Source organism: Bufo bufo, chromosome 1 (assembly GCF_905171765.1).
Source record: "Bufo bufo chromosome 1, aBufBuf1.1, whole genome shotgun sequence".
In the NCBI taxonomy this organism is placed as follows: domain Eukaryota; kingdom Metazoa; phylum Chordata; class Amphibia; order Anura; family Bufonidae; genus Bufo; species Bufo bufo.
This window is the reverse complement of record NC_053389.1, coordinates 662,921,781-662,944,746: the sequence shown is the minus strand read 5'-3', so window position 1 is coordinate 662,944,746 and position 22,966 is coordinate 662,921,781. Positions and strand designations below refer to the sequence as shown.

Sequence of the window (22,966 nt, the reverse complement as noted above, 5' to 3'; positions counted from 1 at the left end):
CGGGCCCAGTTCCTCTTGGGGGGGGCCAAGGCAACTGCCTCTTGAGCCCCGCTGGCCACTGGAGGACCTTTCATGGGTCTATACTTTATTAACTAAGTAGCAGGACATGTAGGGCATACATGAGGGATGTCCCTGCACTTACTATTATTTCTGGGCGCCGCTCCGTTGTGCCGCTGTGGCCCCCGTTACGTTCTCCGGCGCTGTATGCTAAGTAACAGCATCGGAACACCAGGGAGGAGACATCAGCTTTTCTCCCTGGTCGCTCCTTCTCCCTGGCTGTAGCGCTGTCCAATCGCAGCGCAGAACGTCACAGCCAGAATGTAACGGGGGCCGGAGCGGCGCCCAGAAATAATAGTAAGTGCAGGGACATCCCCCATGTATGCCCTACATTGTCCTGCTACTTAGTTAAGGGTACTTTCACACTTGCGTTGCTGGATTCCGGCAGGCAGTTCCATCTGTATGCAAACAGAAACCATTTGTAGACGGATCCGGATCCGTCTCACAAATGCATTGCAATACCGGATCTGTCTCTCTGGTGTCATCCAGAAAAAGGGATCCGGTAGTTATTTATTTTACATTTTTAAAGGTCTGCGCATGCGCAGACTGGATCCGTCGATGCGGCAACTTTTAAGCCGAATCCGGCACTAATACATTCCAATGGAAAAAAATGCCGGCATTCTGGCAAGTGTTCAGGATTTTTGACTGGAGAGAAAAATGCAGCATGCTGCAGGTTTTTCTCCGTCCAAATACTGTAAAAGGACTGAACTGAAGACGTCCTGATGCATCCTGAACGGATTGCTCTCCATTCAGAATGCATGGGGATAAAACTGATCAGTTCTTTTCCGGTATTGAGCCCCTAGGACTAGGGGTGCACCGAAATGAAAATTCTGGTCCGAAACCGAAAATTCAGGATGCCCTTGACCGAAAACCGAAACTGCCTTTTTGCCCAAATACTTTTAAAATACTTTTTTTTTAATGATTTTATTAATAATTCTTTTTCATGAATGAAATTCATCTGTGGGTGGCGCTGTTATGGAGGGGGGGATATGTGCACTGTTATGGAGGTGGGGATATGTGCACTGTTATGGGCATAACAGTGCACAGATCCCTTTCCCCATAACAGTGCACAGATCCCTTTCCCCATAACAGTGCACAGATCCCTTTCCCCATAACAGTGCACAGATCCCTTTCCCCATAACAGTGCACAGATCCCTTTCCCCATAACAGTGCACAGATCCCTTTCCCCATAACAGTGCACAGATCCCTTTCCCCATAACAGTGAACAGATCCCTTTCCCCATAACAGTGCACAGATCCCTTTCCCCATAACAGTGCACAGATCCCTTTCCCCATAACAGTGCACAGATCCCCCCTCCCCATAGCAGTGCCATAGACCGATCCCCCTACCCATAACAGCCCCGGCCCTGCTGCTCACAGCAGACTAATCACTCACTGCATCTTTATTTTACCTTACAATCCTGACGCTCCAGTAACAACTCTGCAGGCAGAGCGGAGGGCGGCGTAACGTCACTTACTCACGTGACGCACCTGCTCTGCCCACTTTATGAATGAAGGAGGCGGAGCAGGCGCGTCACGTGAGTAAGTGACGTTACGCCGCCCTCCGCTCTGCCTGCAGAGTTGTTACTGGAGCGTCATGATTGTAAGGTAAAATAAAGATGCAGTGACTTAAAGTAAACCGCCCGCCCGGCGCGGGTGACAAATCCCACACCCCATATTTTCTGCCGATATGTACCAATATCGGCCGAAATGGATTAGGCCCATTTTCGGCCGCCGGAATTTCGGTGCACCCCTACCTAGGACGGAACTCAATACCTGAAAACTTTCACTCAAGTGTCAAAGTACTCTAAGGCCTTTTTCACACGGGCGTCGCATGTGAGGGCCGAATAGGATGCGGGTGCGTCACAGGAAAAGGCGCAATTTTTCTGCACGAATGCAAAGAGCTTTAATGCGTTTTGCACGCGCCTGAGAAAAATAGGCATGTTTGGTACCCAGACCTGAACCCGGACTTCTTCAGAGAAGTTCGGGTTTGGGATCGGTTTTATTTAGATTTTATTATTTTCCCTTATAACATGGTTATAAGGGAAAATAATAGCATTCTTAATACAGAATGCTAAGTAAATTAGGGATGGAGGGGTTAAAAAAAATATATTAAACTCTCCTCATCCACTTGTTCGCGCAGCCTGGCTTCTCTTCTTTGAGGACCTAGGAGAAAAGGACCTTTAGTGAACCCACTGCGCTCATCACATGATCCATCACCATCCGGATCTGTCTGACAAATGCCATCAGTTTGTGTCCGGCTTGCCGGTTCTGGAACTGCCTGCCGGAATCCTCTGCCGCAAGTGTGAAAGTACCCTAATCAAGTATGGACCCATGAATGCGGCAGCGGCACTTGTGTTCTCCCTCTTGCCCAGGGTCCAATCAATATTAAACATAGCCCTGCACATGGCACCTGTATACTTTCCAAAGACGTTTCAGTTGGTAAAATCGGAGCGTATAAGACGCGCCCCATGGAGCATCTACTTATGGGTGGGGTTCGTGCTAGCCCTGCCAATTTTTGGCCCAGAACAGTGCAACTATGCGCCTACTGCTGGGGAGAGCACCTGCCGCTAAACGCTTGGGCAGGGAGCTAACCACTCACTTCTTCAAGGAGGCAGACTCATTTGAAAACAGGATAGCCAATGAAATCTGGGACCATCCTGCTAGCTCCAGGACGGTTGGCAGGTAGACACTGTGTGAATGTGGCCTAACACACACAAGACTACCACCTGAGGCACGTGACCTCGACCTCCCGGGAGCCCATACAGTCTAGGCTTAGGAAACGCAACAAGCACTGCTACAGCTTTTCACAGAAGGCTTTATTTCGAAGACTTTTCCGTCTGTGAGCACTACAACCCCCAGCAAGCTCCACCACACAGAGCCCTGCCGCCTGGGAGGCGTTGCTACGCTCCGCTCGCCTCCTCCTTTGGCTCCGCTTCCGACCCGCCTACGTGCGCTGATTATGATCTTCCCTTGTAAACAGTAAAGCGAGAACAATTCGTTCCGGGTAAGGAAATAATTCCGGCAAGCGCAAAGAATCCTGGGAGGCCTTTGGCTCCAATTCCCCGGCCAAGATGTCTGACATGGAGGATGACTTCATGTGCGATGATGAGGAGGATTATGACCTGGTAAGTTTTCAGCACTTGAGACACGGCCGGCGGCGGCGGCGGCTTCTTCCCGCTACTCCGTTCGGCTGGACGGCAACTCTGTCGTGGGACAGCGAGCAGCACCCCCTCCCCCCTCGGGGTGGCAGCAGGGATATCCTGGGCAGTTTGTAGTCACCTGCAGACCTGCCTGGCTAAAGATGGCGCCTCCAGAGCTCCGTCTGCCCCACGGCTCCGAGGTTGTCCCGTAGGCCTGGCTGCAGGCCGCACTCCCAGTCGTGCACACCGGCCATATATATATATATATATAGGCTATTGTTCTCTGTAAGCAGCCATCTCCGGCTGACAGCAGCCTCACATCACTATGTCCATGCTGGCTCTTCTTGTTGTAGCGCCCTCTATAACTGCCGGTAGTCATAGCAGGGCAGGTCTAGAGGAGAGCACCATGTAGCCCGTCTTCCCTCAGGATCTGCCAAGGGGTATTAAAAAAATGTCCAGGGTTGCCGAGGATTTCAATGTTGATGTGCTATCCTCAGCTGTAAAGCTCCGTCTATTGGGTAGTGGATGGAGCTTGTAATTGTGGCGCTGCGGTTACCGGCTCCGTCCTCTACGCACTGGATATATCCTGAGAATAGGCCATCAGTGTTAAACTCCTGGACAACCCCTTGAAATTGCTAAGGCTACTTTCACACTTGCGGCAGAGTGATCCAGCAAGCCGTTCTGTCGCCGGAACTGCCCGCCGGATCCCTCAAAACGTGTGCCAACTGATGGCATTTGTAAGACGGATCAGGATCCTGATCTGTCTTACAAATGCATTGAAATACGGTGTCATCCGGAAAGACGGATCCGGCATTTATTTTTCTCACACTTTTTTCGGTCTGCGCATGCTCAGACCGGAAGGACGGATCCGGTATTTTGAATGCCGGATCCAGCACTAATACATTCCGGCGTTCAGGCGAGTTTTCAGTTTTTTTGGCTGGAGATAAAACTGTAGCATGCTGCGGTATTATCTCCGTTCTGAAAAGTCAAAAAGACTGAACTGAAGACAACCTGATGCATCCTGAACGGATTGCTCTCCATTCAGAATGTATGGTGATAAAACTGATCAGTTCTTTTCCGGTATTGAGCCCCTAGGACGGAACTCAATGCCGGAAAAGAAAAAACTCTAGTGTGAAAGTAGCCTTAGTCTTGGTTTAGGAGTCATGTAGGCAGTCCTACTCAGGGATGACACCTAACTGGCTAAGCATAGAGGGAATTCTGTCAGTCACTGAAAGGACCACTCCCTGGACGCCTAAGTATAGAAATAAGATATGTAAAACTAAACTCCTGGGGTATAACATGCCGCCTGCAATCAACTGCGTTAAATGGAGCTTAACACAAGGACTGATTGACATGCAGTATCATCAATCCGCGCTCATGTGTAGAAGGAATGTTGGGTTGGTCATACACATGAGATACGATGCTGATAACAAATATAGAGGCTGGGCGGCTGTACCGTAATCCCAGAGGTTGGACTGGTGCACACCTCACGGTACCCACAATTCCGTCGGCTAAAATTTGATAATTGTATAGTGCAAAGAGGGGCACTCTGTAACTGGCAATCAGTGGATCAACTAGAAATGTATCAGTGTCATATGACCTATTTAATATTTAGAATGTATCAAATAAATAAAAACATTCAAGTATAAAAACATACAATCGTAAAACTAATATCATGAAACAAATATCTTGTGATGGATGGCGACGCTATATCAAATATCCCCCTATATCGGGGTGTTGCACATGCTGCACAATACACCCCCGTTATTTGGGCAATCCTCCCTTGATTTACATAGATCTTAGGAATCAATTTCACAGATACCCCTCTACTTGTGGGGTGTGATGTTCTCAGCAGATAGCAATGCTGACAGCAAAGTTAGACCACCTGTGGAAAAATCCGTAATTTGGCAACATGTCAGGTAAGTCTTTCTATGTATGAATGCTCACCATCTTGCCTTCAAAGGTTTCAAGTTATACTAGGCTTTGCGCCTTGAAGCGTATGGCTGGTATGGTGTGTGTGTGTGTGTGTATGTATGTATATATATATATATATATATATATATATATATATATATATACTGTAGTTTCAGTACTTTACCGCTCCACGCTATCAGCACCGTCCGTGAAGTTGATTTCTTCTTGCGCTGCCAGGACCTAAGTGGCTTTCCACGTGATCCGCAAGCCTCCACATGGTGTCCCTCGTGATGGAGGCAATGGATATTCTCTGGGTCCTAGTGTACATACCGGAAGGTGTAGTGTTTATTTGCATAAATCTTGTCCGATAACACTTTTGAATGCCTGTAGGATATACTTATATTAGTCCAGTTGTGGTCCTCATGAGTCTCTCACTGTTCTTATACCAGACGCGTTTTGGGGCCAAACATGCCCCTTCCTCAGTGGTTGAACAGTGAGTGTCACAAAACTTCCTTTTGTTTAGTACATGGGAGATAAAGCGGTGCTTGCTGGGCCAGTGAGAGAGACTCAATATATGGACCAGGAATCTCAAGCCATTCCAAATGATATGGAAAATCCAGTATATTCGCGGGTCCAATATATCTATAGATATACTATAATGCTGTGTATTGTCTCTTAAGGGATTCTATAGTTTCCACAACTTTTTATATATAAAACACAATATAATAAACAAAAACACACAAAAAACAACACAATGTAACTCCAAGTCAATCACACTTCTGTGAAATCAAACTGTCCACTTAGGAAGCAACACTGAGTGACAATCAATTTCACATGCTGTTGTGCAAATGGGATAGACAACAGGTGGAAATTATAGGCAATTAGCAAGACACCCCCAATAAAGGAGTGGTTCGGCAGGTGGTGACTACAGACTACTTCTCAGTTCCTATGCTTCCTGGCTGATGTTTTGGTCACTTTTGAATGCTGGCGGTGCTTTCACTCTAGTGGTAGCATGAGATGGAGTCTACAACCCACACAAGTGGCTCAGGTAGTGCAGCTTATCCAGGATGGCACATCAATGCGAGCTGTGGCAAGAAGGTTTGCTGTGTCTGTCAGCGTAGTGTCCAGAGCATGGAGGTGCTACCAGGAGACAGGCCAGTACATCAGGAGACGTGGAGGAGGCCGTAGGAGGGCAACAACCCAGCAGCAGGACCGCTACCTCCGCCTTTGTGCAAGGAAGAACAGGAGGAGCACTGCCAGAGCCCTGCAAAATGACCTCCAGCAGGCCACAAATGTGCATGTGTCTGCTCAAACGGTCAGAAACAGACTCCATGAGGGTGATATGAGGGCCCGACGTCCACAGGTGGGCGTTGTGCTTACAGCCCAACACCGTGCAGGACGTTTGGCATTTGCCAGACAACACCAAGATTGGCAAATTCGCCACTGGCGCCCTGTGCTCTTCACAGATGAAAGCAGGTTCACACTGAGCACATGTGACAGACGTGACAGAGTCTTGAGACGCCGTGGAGAACGTTCTGCTGCCTGCAACATCCTCCAGCATGACCGGTTTGGCATTAAGTCATTAATGGTGTGGGGTGGCATTTCTTTGGAGGGCCGCACAGCCCTCCATGTGCTCGCCAGAGGTAGCCTGACTGCCATTAGGTACCGAGATGAGATCCTCAGACCCCTTGTGAGACCATATGCTGGTGCGGTTGGCCCTGGGTTCCTCCTAATGCAAGACAATGCTAGACCTCATGTGGCTGGAGTGTGTCAGCAGTTCCTGCAAGACGAAGGCATTGATGCTATGGACTGGCCCGCCCGTTCCCCAGACCTGAATCCAATTGAGCACATCTGGGACATCATGTCTTGCTCTATCCACCAACGTCACGTTGCACCATAGACTGTCCAGGAGTAGGTAGATGCTTTAGTCCAGGTTTGGGAGGAGATCCCTCAGGAGACCGTCCGCCACCTCATCAGGAGCATGCACAGGCGTTGTAGGGAGGTCATACAGGCACGTGGAGGCCACACACACTACTGAGCCTCATTTTGACTTGTTTTAAGGACATTACATCAAAGTTGGATCAGCCTGTAGTGTGTTTTTCCACTTTAATTTTGAGTGTGACTCCAAATCCAGACCTCCATGGGTTGAAAAATTTGATTTCCATTTTTTTATTTTTGTGTGATTTTTGTTGTCCGCACATTCAACTATGTAAAGAACAAAGTATTTCAGAAGAATATTTAATTCAGATCTAGGATGTTATTTTTGTGTTCCCTTTATTTTTTTGAGCAGTGTATAAAACACAATACAAAAACAAACACAAAAAATAAAATGCATAATTATGTAAAAAAAAAAACGCATTATGCAATTTTACTCCATTTTTTTAAGTTCCCATCATATCTCACACTGCTAATCATATAGTGCTTAGTACATTTCAAATAAAAACCATAAATGACCATATCAAATACTGTAATGGCAGAGAATGCTGCTGGAGAAAGATATCAAAATATATTACTATGGATGTTTGCGGTAAATAAGAACATTGATTGTAGCCATTCGGGGGGAGGTGACCTACCGGGGAAGGGAGATCGGGGTGCTGGTAAACAGCCTGACCACGATGTCCCGTCCGAGATAGACCACCACCCCGGTGTTCTATAAAAATCCAAATAATTCCAATTCAGCATTTAGGCCTCTTGGAATCAGGGTATTGAAATCAAATATTCTTTTGGATTCCAACCTCGACATGTGAGCGATTTGGTTACCTCTCCTCCAGGGCCTCTTGACTTTTTCAAGTGCCTTTATATATCAAGGTTGATGGGTCACAATTGTGGTGTTCCTTAAAGGGTTTCTGTCACCCCATTAAACCGTTTTTTTTTTTTTTTCTTTAATAATAATCCCTATAGTGCGATCTCATGATACATAATCAAATTAATAATTTTGGTTCAGTAGATTTTGCTAAAAAACGATTTTTAAAATATGCTAATTACCTTGCTACCAGCAAGTAGGGCGGCTACTTGCTGGTAGCAGCCGCATCCTCCGATGGTAATGACGCCCCCTCGGCATGCTGATTGACAGGGCCAGGGAAGGTAATCCTTCTCTGCTGGCGCTGTTAGAATTTGAAATCTCGCGCCTGCGCCGTACCTGGCTTCAATTTCAAATTCTAACAGCGCCAGCAGAGAAGGATTACCTTCCCTGGCCCTGTCAATCAGCATGCCGAGGGGGCGTCATTACCAGCGGAGGATGCGGCTGCTACCAGCAAGTAGCCGCCCTACTTGCTGGTAGCAAGGTAATTAGCATATTTTAAAAATCGTTTTTTAGCAAAATCTACTGAACCAAAATTATTAATTTGATTATGTATCATGAGATCGCACTATAGGGATTATTATTAAAGAAAAAAAAAAAAAAACGGTTTAATGGGGTGACAGAAACCCTTTAAGGAACACCACAATTGTGACCCATCAACCTTGATATATAAGGCACTTGAAAAAGTCAAGAGGCCCTGGAGGGGAGGTAACCAAATCGCTCAATTATTTGGATTTTTATAGAACACCGGGGTGGTGGTCTATCTGGGACGGGACATCGTGGTCAGGCTGTTTACTAGCACCCCGATCTCCCCTCCCCGGTAGGTCACCTCCCCCCGAACGTCTACAATCAATGTTCTTATTTACCGCAAACATCCATAGTAATATATTTTGATATCTTTCTCCAGCAGCATTCTCTGCCATTACAGTATTGATATGGTCATTTATGGTTTTTATTTGAAATGTACTCAGCACTATATGATTAACAGTGTGAGATATGATGGGAACTAAAAATGCGTTTTTTACATAATTATGCATTGTTGTTTTTTGTGTGTTTGTTTTATATATAAAAAGTTGTGGAAACTATAGAATCCCTTAAGAGACAATACACAGCATTATAGTATATCTATAGATATATTGGACACGCGAATATACTGGATTTCCCATATTATTTGGAATGGCTTGAGATTCCTGGTCCATATATTGAGTCTCTCTCACTGGCCCAGCAAGCACCGCTTTATCTCCCATGTATTAAATAAAAGGAAGTTTTGTGACACTCACTCGCGTCTGGTATAAGAACAGCGAGAGACTCATGAGGACCACAACTGGACTAATATAAGTATATCCTACAGGCATTCAAAAGTGTTATCGGCCAAGATTTATGCAAAAAAAACTACACCTTCCGGTATGTACAATAGGACCCAGAGAATATCCATTGCCTCCATCACGAGGGACACCATGTGGAGGCTTGCGGATCACGTGGAACGCCACTTAGGTACTGGCAGCGCAAGAAGAAATCAACTTCACGGACGGTGCTGATTGATAGCGTGGAGCGGTAAAGTACTGAAACCACAGCTAGTATGTGTGTAATATAAATAATATACACACACACACCATACCAGCCATCCGCTTCAAGGCGCAAAGCCTAGTATAACTTGAAACCTTTGAAGGGCAGATGGTGAGCATTCATACATAGAAAGACTTACCTGACATGTTGCCAAATTACGGATTTTTCCACAGGTGGTCTAACTTTGCTGTCAGCATTGCTATCTGCTGAGAACATCACACCCCACAAGTAGAGGGGTATCTGTGAAATTGATTTCTAAGATCTATGTAAATCAAGGGAGGATTGCCCAAATAACGGGGGTGTATTGTGCAGCATGTGCAACACCCCGATATAGGGGGATATTTGATATAGCGTCGCCATCCATCACAAGATATTTGTTTCATGATATTAGTTTTATGATTGTATGTTTTTATACTTGAATGTTTTTATTTATTTGATACATTCTAAATATTAAATAGGTTATATGACACTGATACATTTCTAGTTGATCCACTGATTGCCAGTTAGAGAGTGCCCCTCTTTGCACTATACACATGAGATAGCTGTCAGCCAAACACTTATCTGGAGGCCCTCTCTCTTCCGACCCCCTGCTTGAGTTGCATGTGTTCTTGGTAGTGAGAGTCAAGCAGGCTGCTACCACATAACTTTGGCAGTCTCCTGAGAACAAAAGGATTGGGCATGCTGAAATCCAACAGTCCAATTCTTCCCTCCCCAGAAATTTGGGAGGTCACTGAAATCGGTGGTTTTGGCTGACCCACATCTAGTATGTATGGCCAAGTTTGACCTAATAACATCACCCTACTCCGCTTTCTTTAAAGAGTGTTATCACAATTCATGCGATTCTCATCTTCTTTGTGAGGTGCCAAATCAATTGTAAAAAAATAGCTGGGCACTCACTGGTACTTGGAACCACACAAATTTATTAACAATAAAAAATGCAACAATGGCAAATATTTTTTATAATTTTTTATTGTTAATTTTTTTTTTTTTTTTTTTTATTAATAATTCCCCCCTTTCCCCTCCCCCAGTGAACTTATGGGTCCATTCACACGTCCGTGAAATGGGTCCACATCCGTTCCGCAAAATCCGGAACGGGTGCAGACCCATTCATTGTCACTGGGGCAGGAATGGATGCAGAGAGCACAATATGTACTCTCCGCATCCACATTTCCAGAGCGCGGCCCCGATCTTCCGGAACATGTCCTATTAAGAATAAAATATCAGATTGTCTCTATAACGCTGTTATGGTACTTATCGGCGCTGCGGATCCACCGTGTGAAGTGGGTGAAGTTCACTTAAAGGGGTTCTTCAGTTTGTTTAAACTGATGATCTATCCTCTGGATAGATTATCAGCATCTGACCGGCGGGGGTCCGACACCCGGGACCCCTGCCGATCAGCTGTTTGAGAAGGCAGCGGCGCTCCAGCAGCACCACGGCCTTCTCACTGTTTACTGCTGGTCCATTCAAGTGAACAGAGCTTAGCCGCGCCCAGGCCACTGATACTAGTGGTGACGTCACTAGGCCAGCGGTAAACAGTGAGAAGGCCGCGGCGCTGCTGCCTTCTCAAACAGCTGATCGGCAGGGGTCCCGGGTGTCGGACCCCTGCCGATCAGATGCTGATGGATAATCAGTTTAAACAAACTGCAGAAGCCCTTTTAAATATCCAAAACTAAAATAGAGGTGTTCGCGCTGCCAACAATTGTCAAGTCCAATCAGGAATCGGTTCTCCAGGTCAAAGGTTCCTCACAAGGCAACCACACAATCAGAATCCAGACGTAGAGCGCACTTTCAAACGCCCAAATCCTGGAAAGAAGTTAGGTGCACAATAGTGAAGTTCCACAGGGGATCAATTCCAAGACGTGTTCATTATACTTACAAGATGGACAATAAAAACTGCATATAAAAAGTAGCTTTTCTCATGCATCCACCCGACCTAGGTTTCGCCATTCAGCTTCGTCAGGGGCGGTAATGCTACCCCTCTCAGGTGTGGTATTTAAAGGCAGGGCCTCACATTATGCATCCCGCCCTCTTAATCTGCATGCATCGATGTTCAAAATGAAAACCTTTCCATAAAACTGTCTCTATACATAAAACCATACTTTTTTTAAAACCATTTGTATGTACAACATGAAACAAATGATATTAACCTTCTCCCTTGTATGCGCTTTCACGCTGCGACGCTCCTACTAAATGTACCTCTTTTTCATTCATAAAATTCTCACATGACCCCAGTTCCGGTCACCTGATCCATTATCTCCAATGGCAAACAACTGCTTCATTCATTCATAGACTCAACTCCTCACGTGGTGTAAACAATGATCACATGGCAGAACTCGACCAATAGCTTTCTACAACAATTACCGTTACAGGGTTTCAGATCAAAATCTAGGTTGAACCCATTCGGTTTCAGTGTATCCATTTTGTATATCCACCCCACTTCTCTGCGTCGGGTCTCCGCCACTCCAATTCTCCTTAACCCTTTCTAAACCGCTGAACTTCAAACCAGTAGGGTTTTTGCCATGTACTAATTTGAAGTGGAGGGATACATTATGATCTTCCCGGCCCTTCTTAATATTGCCAATGTGCTCCTGTATTCTGGCTTTCAGTTTCCGCAAAGTTCTCCCCACATACTGGAGCCCGCAGGGGCATTCCAGTAAGTATACCACCCCCATTGTTTCACATGATGTTTCTCCTTTAACCCTATGGGTCTGCCCTCCTCTTGATTTTACTTGTTGAAGATTTTTAATCTTCTGGTCTTCTCTGGCGCGGTTCCTGCAAGCAATGCAGAAACCGCAGCATGTGAACTGATCTTTCTCCTTTTTTGCCACTTTAGTTGGAAGATGGCTAAAAACCAAAGAGTCTTGTAAGTTCGATGCTTTTTTATACATACGGTAACTGTGGGGCGGTCAGGGAGAACTTGCCCCAACACAGGATCGTTTTTCAAAATGGACCAATTTTTATGCATAGCATTTTTTTTAAAGGGCCAACCAACGTATTGAACTGGGTCAAAAACCTAAATCTCCAATCCTTAGTTTCCTTTACATTATTTCTACTACCGGTAATTTTGTTGTCCCACGCTTCCACTTCATTTCTCACTTTTTCTAAATGGTCTCGATCATAACCCTTTTCCAAAAATTTGATTTTGGATTATTAAACTCTGTTTCCTATAATCACCAAGTGAGGTACAATTCCTACGGATGCGAATAAATTGTCCCCTAGGGATATTGTTCTTCCAAGGGGCATGATGGCAACTTGCCATATCTATAAATCCATTAACATCTGTCGGTTTGAAGAACGTTTTCGTCTTTAACTGGTTGTCCTCTACAAATATTGTAAGATCTAGAAAATTTATGCTTCTAGCAAAATCTCAAATTATGATCATTAACTTTAATTTTTTCTATGAATTTTTCTAAACCTTGGCGTTCCCCCTACCATATGATCAAATAGTTGTCAATAAAACGTTTCCACAATAAAAGTTTGCCTCCCCCTGCATAACTAGTAAAAGGGGGTCAATAGCTATTTTTTCCCATGAGGCCATGTAGAGATTGGCGAAACTGGGGGCGTATTTCGCCCCCATCGCCGTTCCGTTCAGCTGGAGATAAAATGTGTCATCAAACCAAAAATAATTTTTACTCAAACAAAAGTTGAGACAATCTAATACGAATTCCGCCTGTAGTAATGGCATGTTGTATAGACATATGGTTGTAAAAAAAAGTATGGTTTTATGTATGGAAAGGTTTTAATTCTGAATAGCGATGCATGCAGATTAAGAGGGCGGGATGCATAATGTGAGGCCCTGCCTTTAAATACCACACCTGAGAGGGGTAGCATTACCGCCCCTGACGAAGCTGAACGGCGAAACCTAGGTCGGGTGGATGCATGAGAAAAGCTACTTTTTATATGCAGTTTTTATTGTCCATCTTGTAAGTATAATAAACACGTTTTGGAATTGATCCCTTGTGGAACTTGACTATTGTGCACCTAACTTCTTTCCAGGATTTGGGTGTTTGAAAGTGCGCTCTACGTCTGGATTCTGATTGTGTGGTTGCATTGTGAGGAACCTTAGACCTGGAGAACCGATTCCTGATTGGACTTGACAATTGTTGGCAGCGCGAACATGTCCTATTCTTGTCCACAATTGCGGACAAGAATAGGCAGTTCTATGGGGGTGCCGGCCGGGTGTATTGCGGATCCGCAATACACTACGGACGTGTGAATGGACCCTTAGACAAAGGAATGCACATGAGGCTCACATATCTGGTTTGCTGGTTTTGCCATCTAGTGGACAAAAATGTGTACTACAGAATGTTTACATTATATATAGAGAAATAAAACCTATATCACAAGAGGTTGTCCAAGATCACAAAAAATCTCAGACAAGCCATGAATGGTCTGAAATAATGTTATACCTACCTGTTATACCCGTCAATCCTGTTCTCCTGCCACTGCCTGTTTACAAACTGGTGCAGTCACGTGCCGTAGTCAGCAATGGCATACAGCGTCACCGCCGCTGTTTGCAATCAGGCAGCGGCAGGAGAGCTGTGCCAACGGCAAAGAGAACGGTGCTGGATCCAGACATTGTGGTTGCTGCCCCGTTGGGGTTGACTTCATGTGTGAATGCGGCCTAGTTTATTTTTCTGCCGCATGTTTGACATACTATATAATGCCATTTCTTCTCAGTTATACATATGGCGGGGTCTTCCTTCTCTTCACCTGGCAGAGCAGCGTGCAGGAGGTTGCATAGAATTTCAGTAGTGGGGAACTGGAGGGTTTCTGTGTGCCACCATAGCATGATCTGTCAGGTGTATAGGATATCTCACCGACAATATAGACCATGCCACCATATATCTCATTCATACAGAATGCAACCTCCATATGCAGTTGGAGGAAAAAAATAATGTTTCAGTTACCGAAGGAAAATCCAAATACAGCTGCATTACGTTACAATTATGGTGATAATTCATATTTTATTATACTTGTATTTTATGTGTAAAAATGTAGATATGGTGTGCCAGAATTCTACTGAAATTCTACACTCATTGACAAGAAAAATAACCTACCAAGAAGTTAGTGGTATCTAATGAATTTTTATGTCTGTGAGTGTAAGGATGAGATATGTAAGTGAATACAACAATATTAGAGCCAAAAGAGACGTTTATTGGGAAAACTGTACAAATAAAAGGAGGCTCTAGTGCCTGTTGGGTCACCTCTAGCCTGGATGAGATATAGTTGGACATTAAGTCATACAGGTTCCATATGGTATTCAGTGGCACATTTGCCAACAGATGTTGCAGCTGTAGATCCTGGTGTCCCAGCTGGTCCGATAAAGGTTCGATTGGCGATAAATCTTCCGACTGGGCAGGCCAAGAAAGTGTTACAATCTGGAGGACACTTTCCTGGGAAACCATTGATGTCTGTGGATGAGCATTCTCCTGATGGAAAATGCCAACTGGAAGACCTGCCATGAGAGGCAAGACATGTGGTCGCAGGATGTGGCTCCCAGATCATCACACCAGCAGATGGGGCAGTGTGTCACTCCACAGCAAAGGCAGGATTAAAGCACTCCCCCCTTCCCCCCTCCCAAGGCCTCCATGCTTGAACCCGCCCGTCATGGGATCCCATATAGAACTTGGATTTGTCTAAAGATGATACAGTTCCAGTCCATAGCAGTGCAGGTTTCTCACTCACGACGCCACTGCAAACAAAGGCCATGGTGACTGGCTGTCAATGGCAGGACACATAATGGGCATGTGATACCAAATTTCCCTCTGCTGAGCACGTGGGAATGGTCTGTGCAGAGACAGAGATGTAAAGAAGGTGCCGCTTGTGTCTGGATGGTGGACAACAAAACTGTGGGAGCTGCTCATGCTTGTTGGTCGTTCAAATGATGTTCTCTACTGGTGGTCTATCTGGGCCATCTGGAGGCTGTTCATTGTGTGAGCCGTCAACCACTGCTCCCAACACCTCCTAACAGCTAGGTCAGAATGCCTCAAAGTCTGTCACCTGGGCCATATGTCTTCGAGTTCATCATTAAAGCATGTCCACTACCCCAAAGTAGCCTCTGAGCCTTTTTATAGGACGCTTTTACTCGCCTTACGGCAAGTGTCTAATCGGACCACACCTGTAATCATTTACATAACTGCCTGAGCCATAACTTTGACAGGTTTTGCAGCAATCCGACATTTCTATCAGGAAAATTTTTGTTTTTGTCAATGAATGTATGAAATTCTATTTAAGGAGTAGACGGCATGCACTACATTTTATTAAATGGTTGTCCAGGATCCCCTTGATTTTTGGCTAGCAAACCTAGTGTGCTTCACCTGGTACAACCTGTGCCCTGGCTCCATTCAATGACCTTCTGGCCCTCAGCCTGTTTATTCCTCGCCAGGCTGCGGATGCGGTCACAGACGCTGCTGCAGCCAATGGATGACGTGTCCTAAAGCATCACATCACAGCTTGGTCACATTCCACTTGGGGATGTGTCACCGCTGAGGCCAGTCATTGGCTGCAGCACTGCATGTGACCCTGTCCGCAGCCAAGCTGGAAGTAAACAGGCCAGGAACCCAGAGGATCACTGAAATGGCAGGGACCAAGCGAGTATGATTTTTATATTAAAGCAAATACACTGGGGGGGGGGGGGGGGGGATGCTAAAAACCCATTCGATCCTTTATAACCCCTTTGAATTTTAGGCACCTTAAATGCCTAATCTCCTTATGTTTTAAAACTGGGGCATGACTAAGAGAAATGCTTAAAGAGGACCTGTCACCGCTCCTGACATGCCTGTTTATTAGCTTCATGCCTTCCCCATGTAATACCAATTCTGGAGCCTCTATTCTTATGGCTCTATGTTCTGCCATTCCTTTATTATTCCTTCTAGAAGTTATGAATGAATTGCTGACAGTGTGCAGTAAGGGTACAGAGGGGTGTTACCAGTTGGGGGGTGTCCCTGCACAGTTTGACGGTGCAGGTGCCAAAACAGACATGGCAGGAGCGGTGACAGATCCTCTTTAAAAGACGTTCATTTTTTTTGCACAAATACTGAAGTACCCGTGCAGCGGCTGTGAGGTGGCATGAAGGGGAAGTGTCTGATGTGCCCAGCAATTTGTCCCAATATTTGTCATGCCACATGCACCAGATTGTTAAGCTAGTCACATTTTGTTCTATTATCGCTGCATGTTGTTTTATCCTATGAAAATATTATTACATCTTTGTATATATGCATTTTATCTGTTTTTCATCTATTGCTCTCACAGGAATACTCAGAAGACAGCAACTCTGAACCCAATGTGGATCTGGAAAATCAGTATTATAACTCCAAAGCTTTGAAAGAAGATGATCCAAAAGGCGCACTCAGCAGTTTCCAGAAGGTGAGCAGGATATATATGTGTGCTTACCACGCGTGCAAGAACTAACTGGCAGAGCCTTGAAGAGGACCGGCCTCTGGCACTCCCTGACTGGAGTCGTTTTTAATCGTCGTTTACGCCTGGAAACGTGGGTAAATGTTAGTGAATTTTCCTGGGCTGAAGGCCCGATCGCCGCCACTCCCCAAGGTCGAGGGTGGCATGAAAATGAGGGTATTTAAAAAGTCCCAAAACGGGGTATTGTGACATTTGTACACCAAAAACAGTTGTAGGGAGGAAAAAGGTGTAAATGTTGGTGAAAAACTACTCTAGTCAGGGGCTGGAGTATTTTTTTTCTTCCAGGCACATAGACTGCCAAAGATGTGCCTAATTTATGATGAGGCGCGCACTTGGTCATAAATTAGGCGCATCTTTCGGCAGAGCATGGGGGTGTCAAAGACCAGCGTAAAGACTCCCGTTATTGCTAAAATCGCTCATACCTACATTGACGCTGGTTTGTAAAGTATGGGGTGTCGGCATCTGAAAGTACACCAGGTTGTTTCACCACCAGCAAGCCGAGATCTTGAGACATTGAAGCACAAGGTATATTAGAAAGTTAGTCTATCCACAGCTTTGAGAAGCCCTCCGTTTTACTTGGGATAGATATTCGCATGTGGGTGCTGAGAGAGTGTAGAACAGACCGCACCTGGACTGACTACCGACCCATTCTAGTCAGTTGGCCAATTCACACATGCAGTTTTCCGCACAGATCATATCTTTGCACAGAGAAAATTGCAATATGCGCCATTTAAGTCAATTTTCCTCCATGATCCGTGAAACACAGATGCAACACGGATGGCATCTGTGGTTTTCACTGACCCATAGACTATAATGGGCGTGATGGATCTGTTAAAGATTCCCTCAATCAGGGCTAATTACGTTTGCTCTACTGCTCCAAATTAGTAATAATCCTAGGATTTTACATGTATGGAGGAACCCACACGGACAAAATAGAGCATGCACCCGAGCTAAAAAAAACGGACCTTGCTAAAACACTGATGTGTGAAACGCATTAAAATGAATGGGGACATGTGCTGTCTGTGGAGAACACGTACAGCACACGTCCGTAAAACAGACTTGTGAATGATGCTTTAGACTGGTTGGCAGACCCAGAGAACCTGAGGAAACCATTTTAGAGCCTCCATCTGTACAGACAATGTGAACCAGTGTTTTCATAGCTCAAAGATGCTTTCAAATGTTATATATCTAAATTAGTTGCATAATGTGTTTATCATGTAAAAAAATAAAATTATAACTTCTTAAAGGGGTTGTCCTACAAGGACATTAAAAAAGCACTCCCACAAAAATGATTATTCTGTCTTGTTAGAACGGTACATGAAGTAAACTGTAGTGAAGATAATTTTCTTACCATTGACTGTATTTGTGAGTTATAACCTCCCTTCTGATCCTCAGCTGTGTCATGTGACCAACACTCGGCCCCCTCCAACTGACACAGGACAGGAAGTCAGTTAATTCTTTCCTATGAAACTGATATTGAGGCTCCCATAGGAATTACTAGAGAAATTTGTTTCCTGTCCACACATAAGATGCTGTGTTATTTGGAGAGTAAGAGGGTTGGTCACATGAAGCAGCTGAGGATCAGAAGGGAGGGATTAACTCACAAATACAATCACCTTCACTACAGTTTACGACATGCACCTTTTTAATGGGCCAGAAAATAAAGAGTTTTGTGGAAGTGCTTCGTTAAAGGGAGTCTGGAAGCAGTTTTGATAATGGTAAACTGCTAGCAACACTAGGTAGGAGCTGGAGAGAACAGGACATACATACTTTTTTTTTCTGCCAGCCTCTGTTCCCGTAAATGCACTGGAAGTGGAGCTTACTGTTGGAGTCCTTTTTTGCATTGAATGGAGTGCTGACATGGCTATTTTTGGAAGTCCCATAGCAGTGAATGGAGAAAGCTGAGCATGCGCAGCATGCTTTCCATTTACATCGGGGCCCCATTCTTGAGATAGTAGTGGGACATTTGACATATTCTATTGATCAGACAACCCCTTTAATACCGTAAAGGGAATGCAGCGCTCGTTAATTTAAAGTCATTTTCAAAAGTTATTTAGGATAATATAAAGTTTATAGTTAATTTAGGTAACATAGTATATAAGGCCGAAAAAATACATTTGTCCATCCAGTTTTGCCTGTTATCCTGCAAGTTGATAGAGAGTAAGGGGGGAAAAAAACCCTGTTAGGTAGAAGCCAATTTTCTCCACTTAAGGGAAAAAAAATTACTTCCCGACTCCAATCAGGCAATCAGAATAACTCCCTGGATCAACGACCCCTCTCTAGTAGCTATAGCCTGTAATATTATTACACTCCAGAAATACATCCAGGCCCCTCTTGAACTCTTTTAGTGAACTCACCATCACCACCTCCTCAGGCAGGGAGTTCCATAGTCTCACTGCTCTTACCGTAAAGAATCCTTTTCTATGTTTGTGTACAAACCTTCTTTCCTCCAGACGCAGAGGATGTCCCCTCATCACAGTCACAGTCCTGGGGATAAATAGATGATGGGAGAGATCTCTGTACTGACCCCTGATATATTTATACATATTAATTAGATCTCCCCTCAGTCGTCTTTTTTTTCTAAAATGAATAACCCTAATGTTGATCATCTTTCAGGGTACTGTATCCCCCCATTCCAGTTATTACTTTAGTTGCCCTCCTCTGAACCCTCTCCAGCTCTGCTATGTCTGCCTTGTTCACAGGAGCCCAGAACTGTACACAGTACTCCATGTGTGGTCTGACTAGTGATTTGTAAAGTGGTAGGGCTATGTTCTCATCACGGGCATCTATGCCCCTTTTGATGCAACCCATTATCTTATTGGCCTTGGCAGCAGCTGCCTGACACTGTTTTTTACAGCTTAGTTTGCTGTTCACTAAAATTCCTAGATCCTTTTCCATGTCAGTGTTACCGAGTGTTTTACCATTTAGTATGTACGGGTGACTTGCATTATTCCTTCCCATGTGCATAACCTTACATTTGTCAGTGTTAAACCTCATCTGCCACTTCTCTGCCCAAGCCTCCAATCTATCCAGATCCCTCTGTAGCAGTATACTGTCCTCTTCAGTGTTAATTACTTTACACATTTTAGTGTCCTCTGCAAAAATTTTAATTTTACTGTGCAAGCCTTCTACAAGATCATTAATAAATATATTGAAGAGAATAGGGCCCAATACTGACCACTGAGGTACCCCACTAGTGACAGTGACCCAATCTGAGTGTGTACCACTAATAATCACCCTCTGTTTTCTATCACTCAGCCAGTTACTTACCCACATACAGACGTTTTCTCCCAGTCCGAGCATTCTCATTTTATATACTAACCTTTTATGTGGTACAGTGTCAAATGCTTTGGAGAAGTCCAGATAGTCTATTTTCCTCATTGAATACAGTGGAGAAAAAAAATATTTAATAGCTTTGCTTTCTGCAACTCCCCCCTCATTACTCTGTAGAGGGCCGACACCTTCAGATTTATACTTTTTATCATTTATATAATTGAAAAACATTTTAGGGTTAGTTTTGCTGTCTTTTAGTTTCTAGTTTGGCTGCTTTTATTTGTTTTTTACATATTCAATTTTTTTCCTTATAGTTTTTCAGTGCTTCCGTGCTACCTCCCGTTTTAGTGATTTAAATGCTTTCTTTTTGTCATTTATTGCTTTCTTTACAGTTCTATTTATCCACATTGTTTTTTTTTTTTTTCTTGTTCCTTAACCCTTTATTCCTTTAAGGTATGTATCTCTCACAATGAGATTTTAAGATGCTTTTAAAAATATCCCATTTTGTGGCTGTATTTTTATTTTTGAGGACTTTGTCCCAGTTAGTTAGGCCTATGGCCTCTCTTAGTTGGCTAAATTTAGCTTTTTTGAAGTTTGGTATTTTTGTTCCTCCCTGTAGAAACGCTCTTTTGAATGATAATTGGAAGGTTATTACTTTATGGTCACTATTTCCCAGGTGTCCCCCAACCTGCACGTCTGTTGTTCTGTCAGGCCTATTGGTTAATACTAAGTCCAGTATGGCCGTCCCTCTAGTCGGGTCCTGAACCAGTTGGGAGAGGTAATTGTCTTTGGTTATTGCCAAGAACCTGTTTCCTTTATCAGATATACAAGTTTCAGTTTCCCAGTCTATATCTGGGTAGTTGAAGTCCCCCATAATAACCACCTCATTATGATTTGCCGCCTCGTCTTTTTCGTTTAGTAGTAGATTTTCTGTGGACTCTGGTATATTAGGTGGTTTATAATAAACTCCTATTAGTATTTTATTGTTTTTTGCCTCCATGTATCTCTACCCACAGTGACTCCACATGTTCATGTCCCTCACTTATATCTTCACGGAGTGTGGGCTTTAGACAAGACTTTACATAAAGGCAGACCCCTCCCCCTCTCTGGTTTTGACGATCCTTTCTAAACAGACTGTAACCTTGTACATTAACTGCCCAGTCATAGCTATCATCCAGCCATGTCTCAGATATTCCCACTATGTCATAGTCCTCCTCACACATCACTAATTCCAGCTCCCAGTTTTATTAGTCAGGCTTCTGGCATTAGTATACATACATTTGAGAGGTTTATGTATATTTTTTACTCTACTCCTTTCCTTCTGAACTGTTCTAGTCCCTCCTTCCATTCCTCCCCCAGTCCCACTACCTTGCCCCCGGTCTCTATCTGCACTTCCCATCCTATAACGTAATTACCCTCCTTAGACCCCTTCCACCCCCCGTCCCCCAGTTTAAACACTCCTCCAACCTTCTAGGGTAGAACTTCCCTGTTTTCCAGGGCTAATCTGATGTGTTGTTTTACAGGATACAAACAATAGTTTTGCATCCTGTAAAACCCAACCACATTTCCTATTCTGTTCAGATGAACTAAACCTTATATTCTTGTTTTTGTGTTTTAGGTTTTGGAGCTGGAAGGTGAAAAGGGAGAATGGGGATTCAAAGCACTAAAACAGATGATCAAAATAAACTTCAAACTGGTAAGCCTTTCTTTTTTTCATTTTGATTCAATAACTAGGTGCCAATACACAACACAAAAGATTGTAAAAAAATAAATACCGTAAAGGCGGAGGGGGTTTAGACACGAAGTGATACGAGCAATAAACTCCGGAAACGTTAATCAGACTAGATTGAGTACTATAGTGGAGGAACTCTAGGGGAAAAAGGTGTTGTAAAAGGGAACGCATCATCAGAAAATTACTTTAAATCATGTTTTTGTGTTTAATGTATTTTTAAACACTTTTTGACGTTTTTTTAATTCACCATGTCAATATCTATATTTAGACAAAACCATAAAATCCTGCAGTTTTCTCACTGGTCACTAAGAATAATAATAAGCGCCACTTCTTGGTCCGTACAGATCACTTTACTGCAGTTACCTGCTTATCTGTCTTTCTGATCCTGTCTGTAATGATATCACTTCTGTGTACAGATAAGGCGTCTTTCACATTAGCGTTTTTTGCGGATCCGTCATGGATCTGCAAAAACGCTTCCGTCACCATAGTACAACCGCATGCATCCGTCATGAACGGATCCGGTTGTATAATGTCTTCTATAGCCATGACGGATCCGTCATGAACACTATTGAAAGTCAATGGGGGACGGATCAGTTTTCTATTGTGTCAGAGAAAACGGATCCGTCCCTATTGATTTACTTTGTGTGTCAGGACGGATCCGTTTTTCTCCCTACCACATTGCGGACAGAAAAACGCTGCTTGCAGAGTCATTCTGTCAGCGATGGGAGCGCAACTAAACGGAACGGAATGCATTTTGGTGCATTCCATTTCGTTCAGTTCAGTTTTGTCCCCGTTGACAATGAATAGGGACAAAACTGAAGCGTTTTCATCCGCTATTGAGATCCTATGATGGATCTCAAAAGCGGAATTGAAAACACTAGTGTGAAAGTAACCTAAGACAGGATCCACCATTAACAGTAGGTACAATTAGCTCTGCACAGGTCACAGAGCATGCCAAGAAAACCCTCCCATAGAAGTCAATAAGGTCCCCTCTTGACCATTGTGTGTGTGGCCCATGGGGCTGCCGTAAACATATCTCTAAATGTTGTTAAGAACATCTCAG

At 44.1% G+C, this 22,966-nt stretch overlaps 1 protein-coding gene across 6 annotated transcripts in view; it reads left to right on the top strand.

Moving 5' to 3' along the window:
* The first annotated feature begins 3,028 nt into the window (after positions 1–3,028).
* COPS2 (COP9 signalosome subunit 2) overlaps positions 3,029–22,966 on the top strand; it is a 67,444-nt gene continuing 47,506 nt past the window's right edge. For 3 of the 6 annotated variants that reach the window (XM_040414018.1, XM_040414016.1, XM_040414013.1), the window contains exons 1-3: positions 3,084–3,184; positions 16,725–16,847; positions 21,790–21,867. In XM_040414018.1, the coding sequence (XP_040269952.1) occupies positions 3,131–3,184; positions 16,725–16,847; positions 21,790–21,867 (255 nt within the window). In that variant the 5' untranslated portion in view covers positions 3,084–3,130. Of the gene's footprint in view, positions 3,185–16,724; positions 16,848–21,789; positions 21,868–22,966 lie in introns of all 6 variants that reach the window. The other 3 variants (XM_040414017.1, XM_040414014.1, XM_040414015.1) reach the window with 2 other exon arrangements.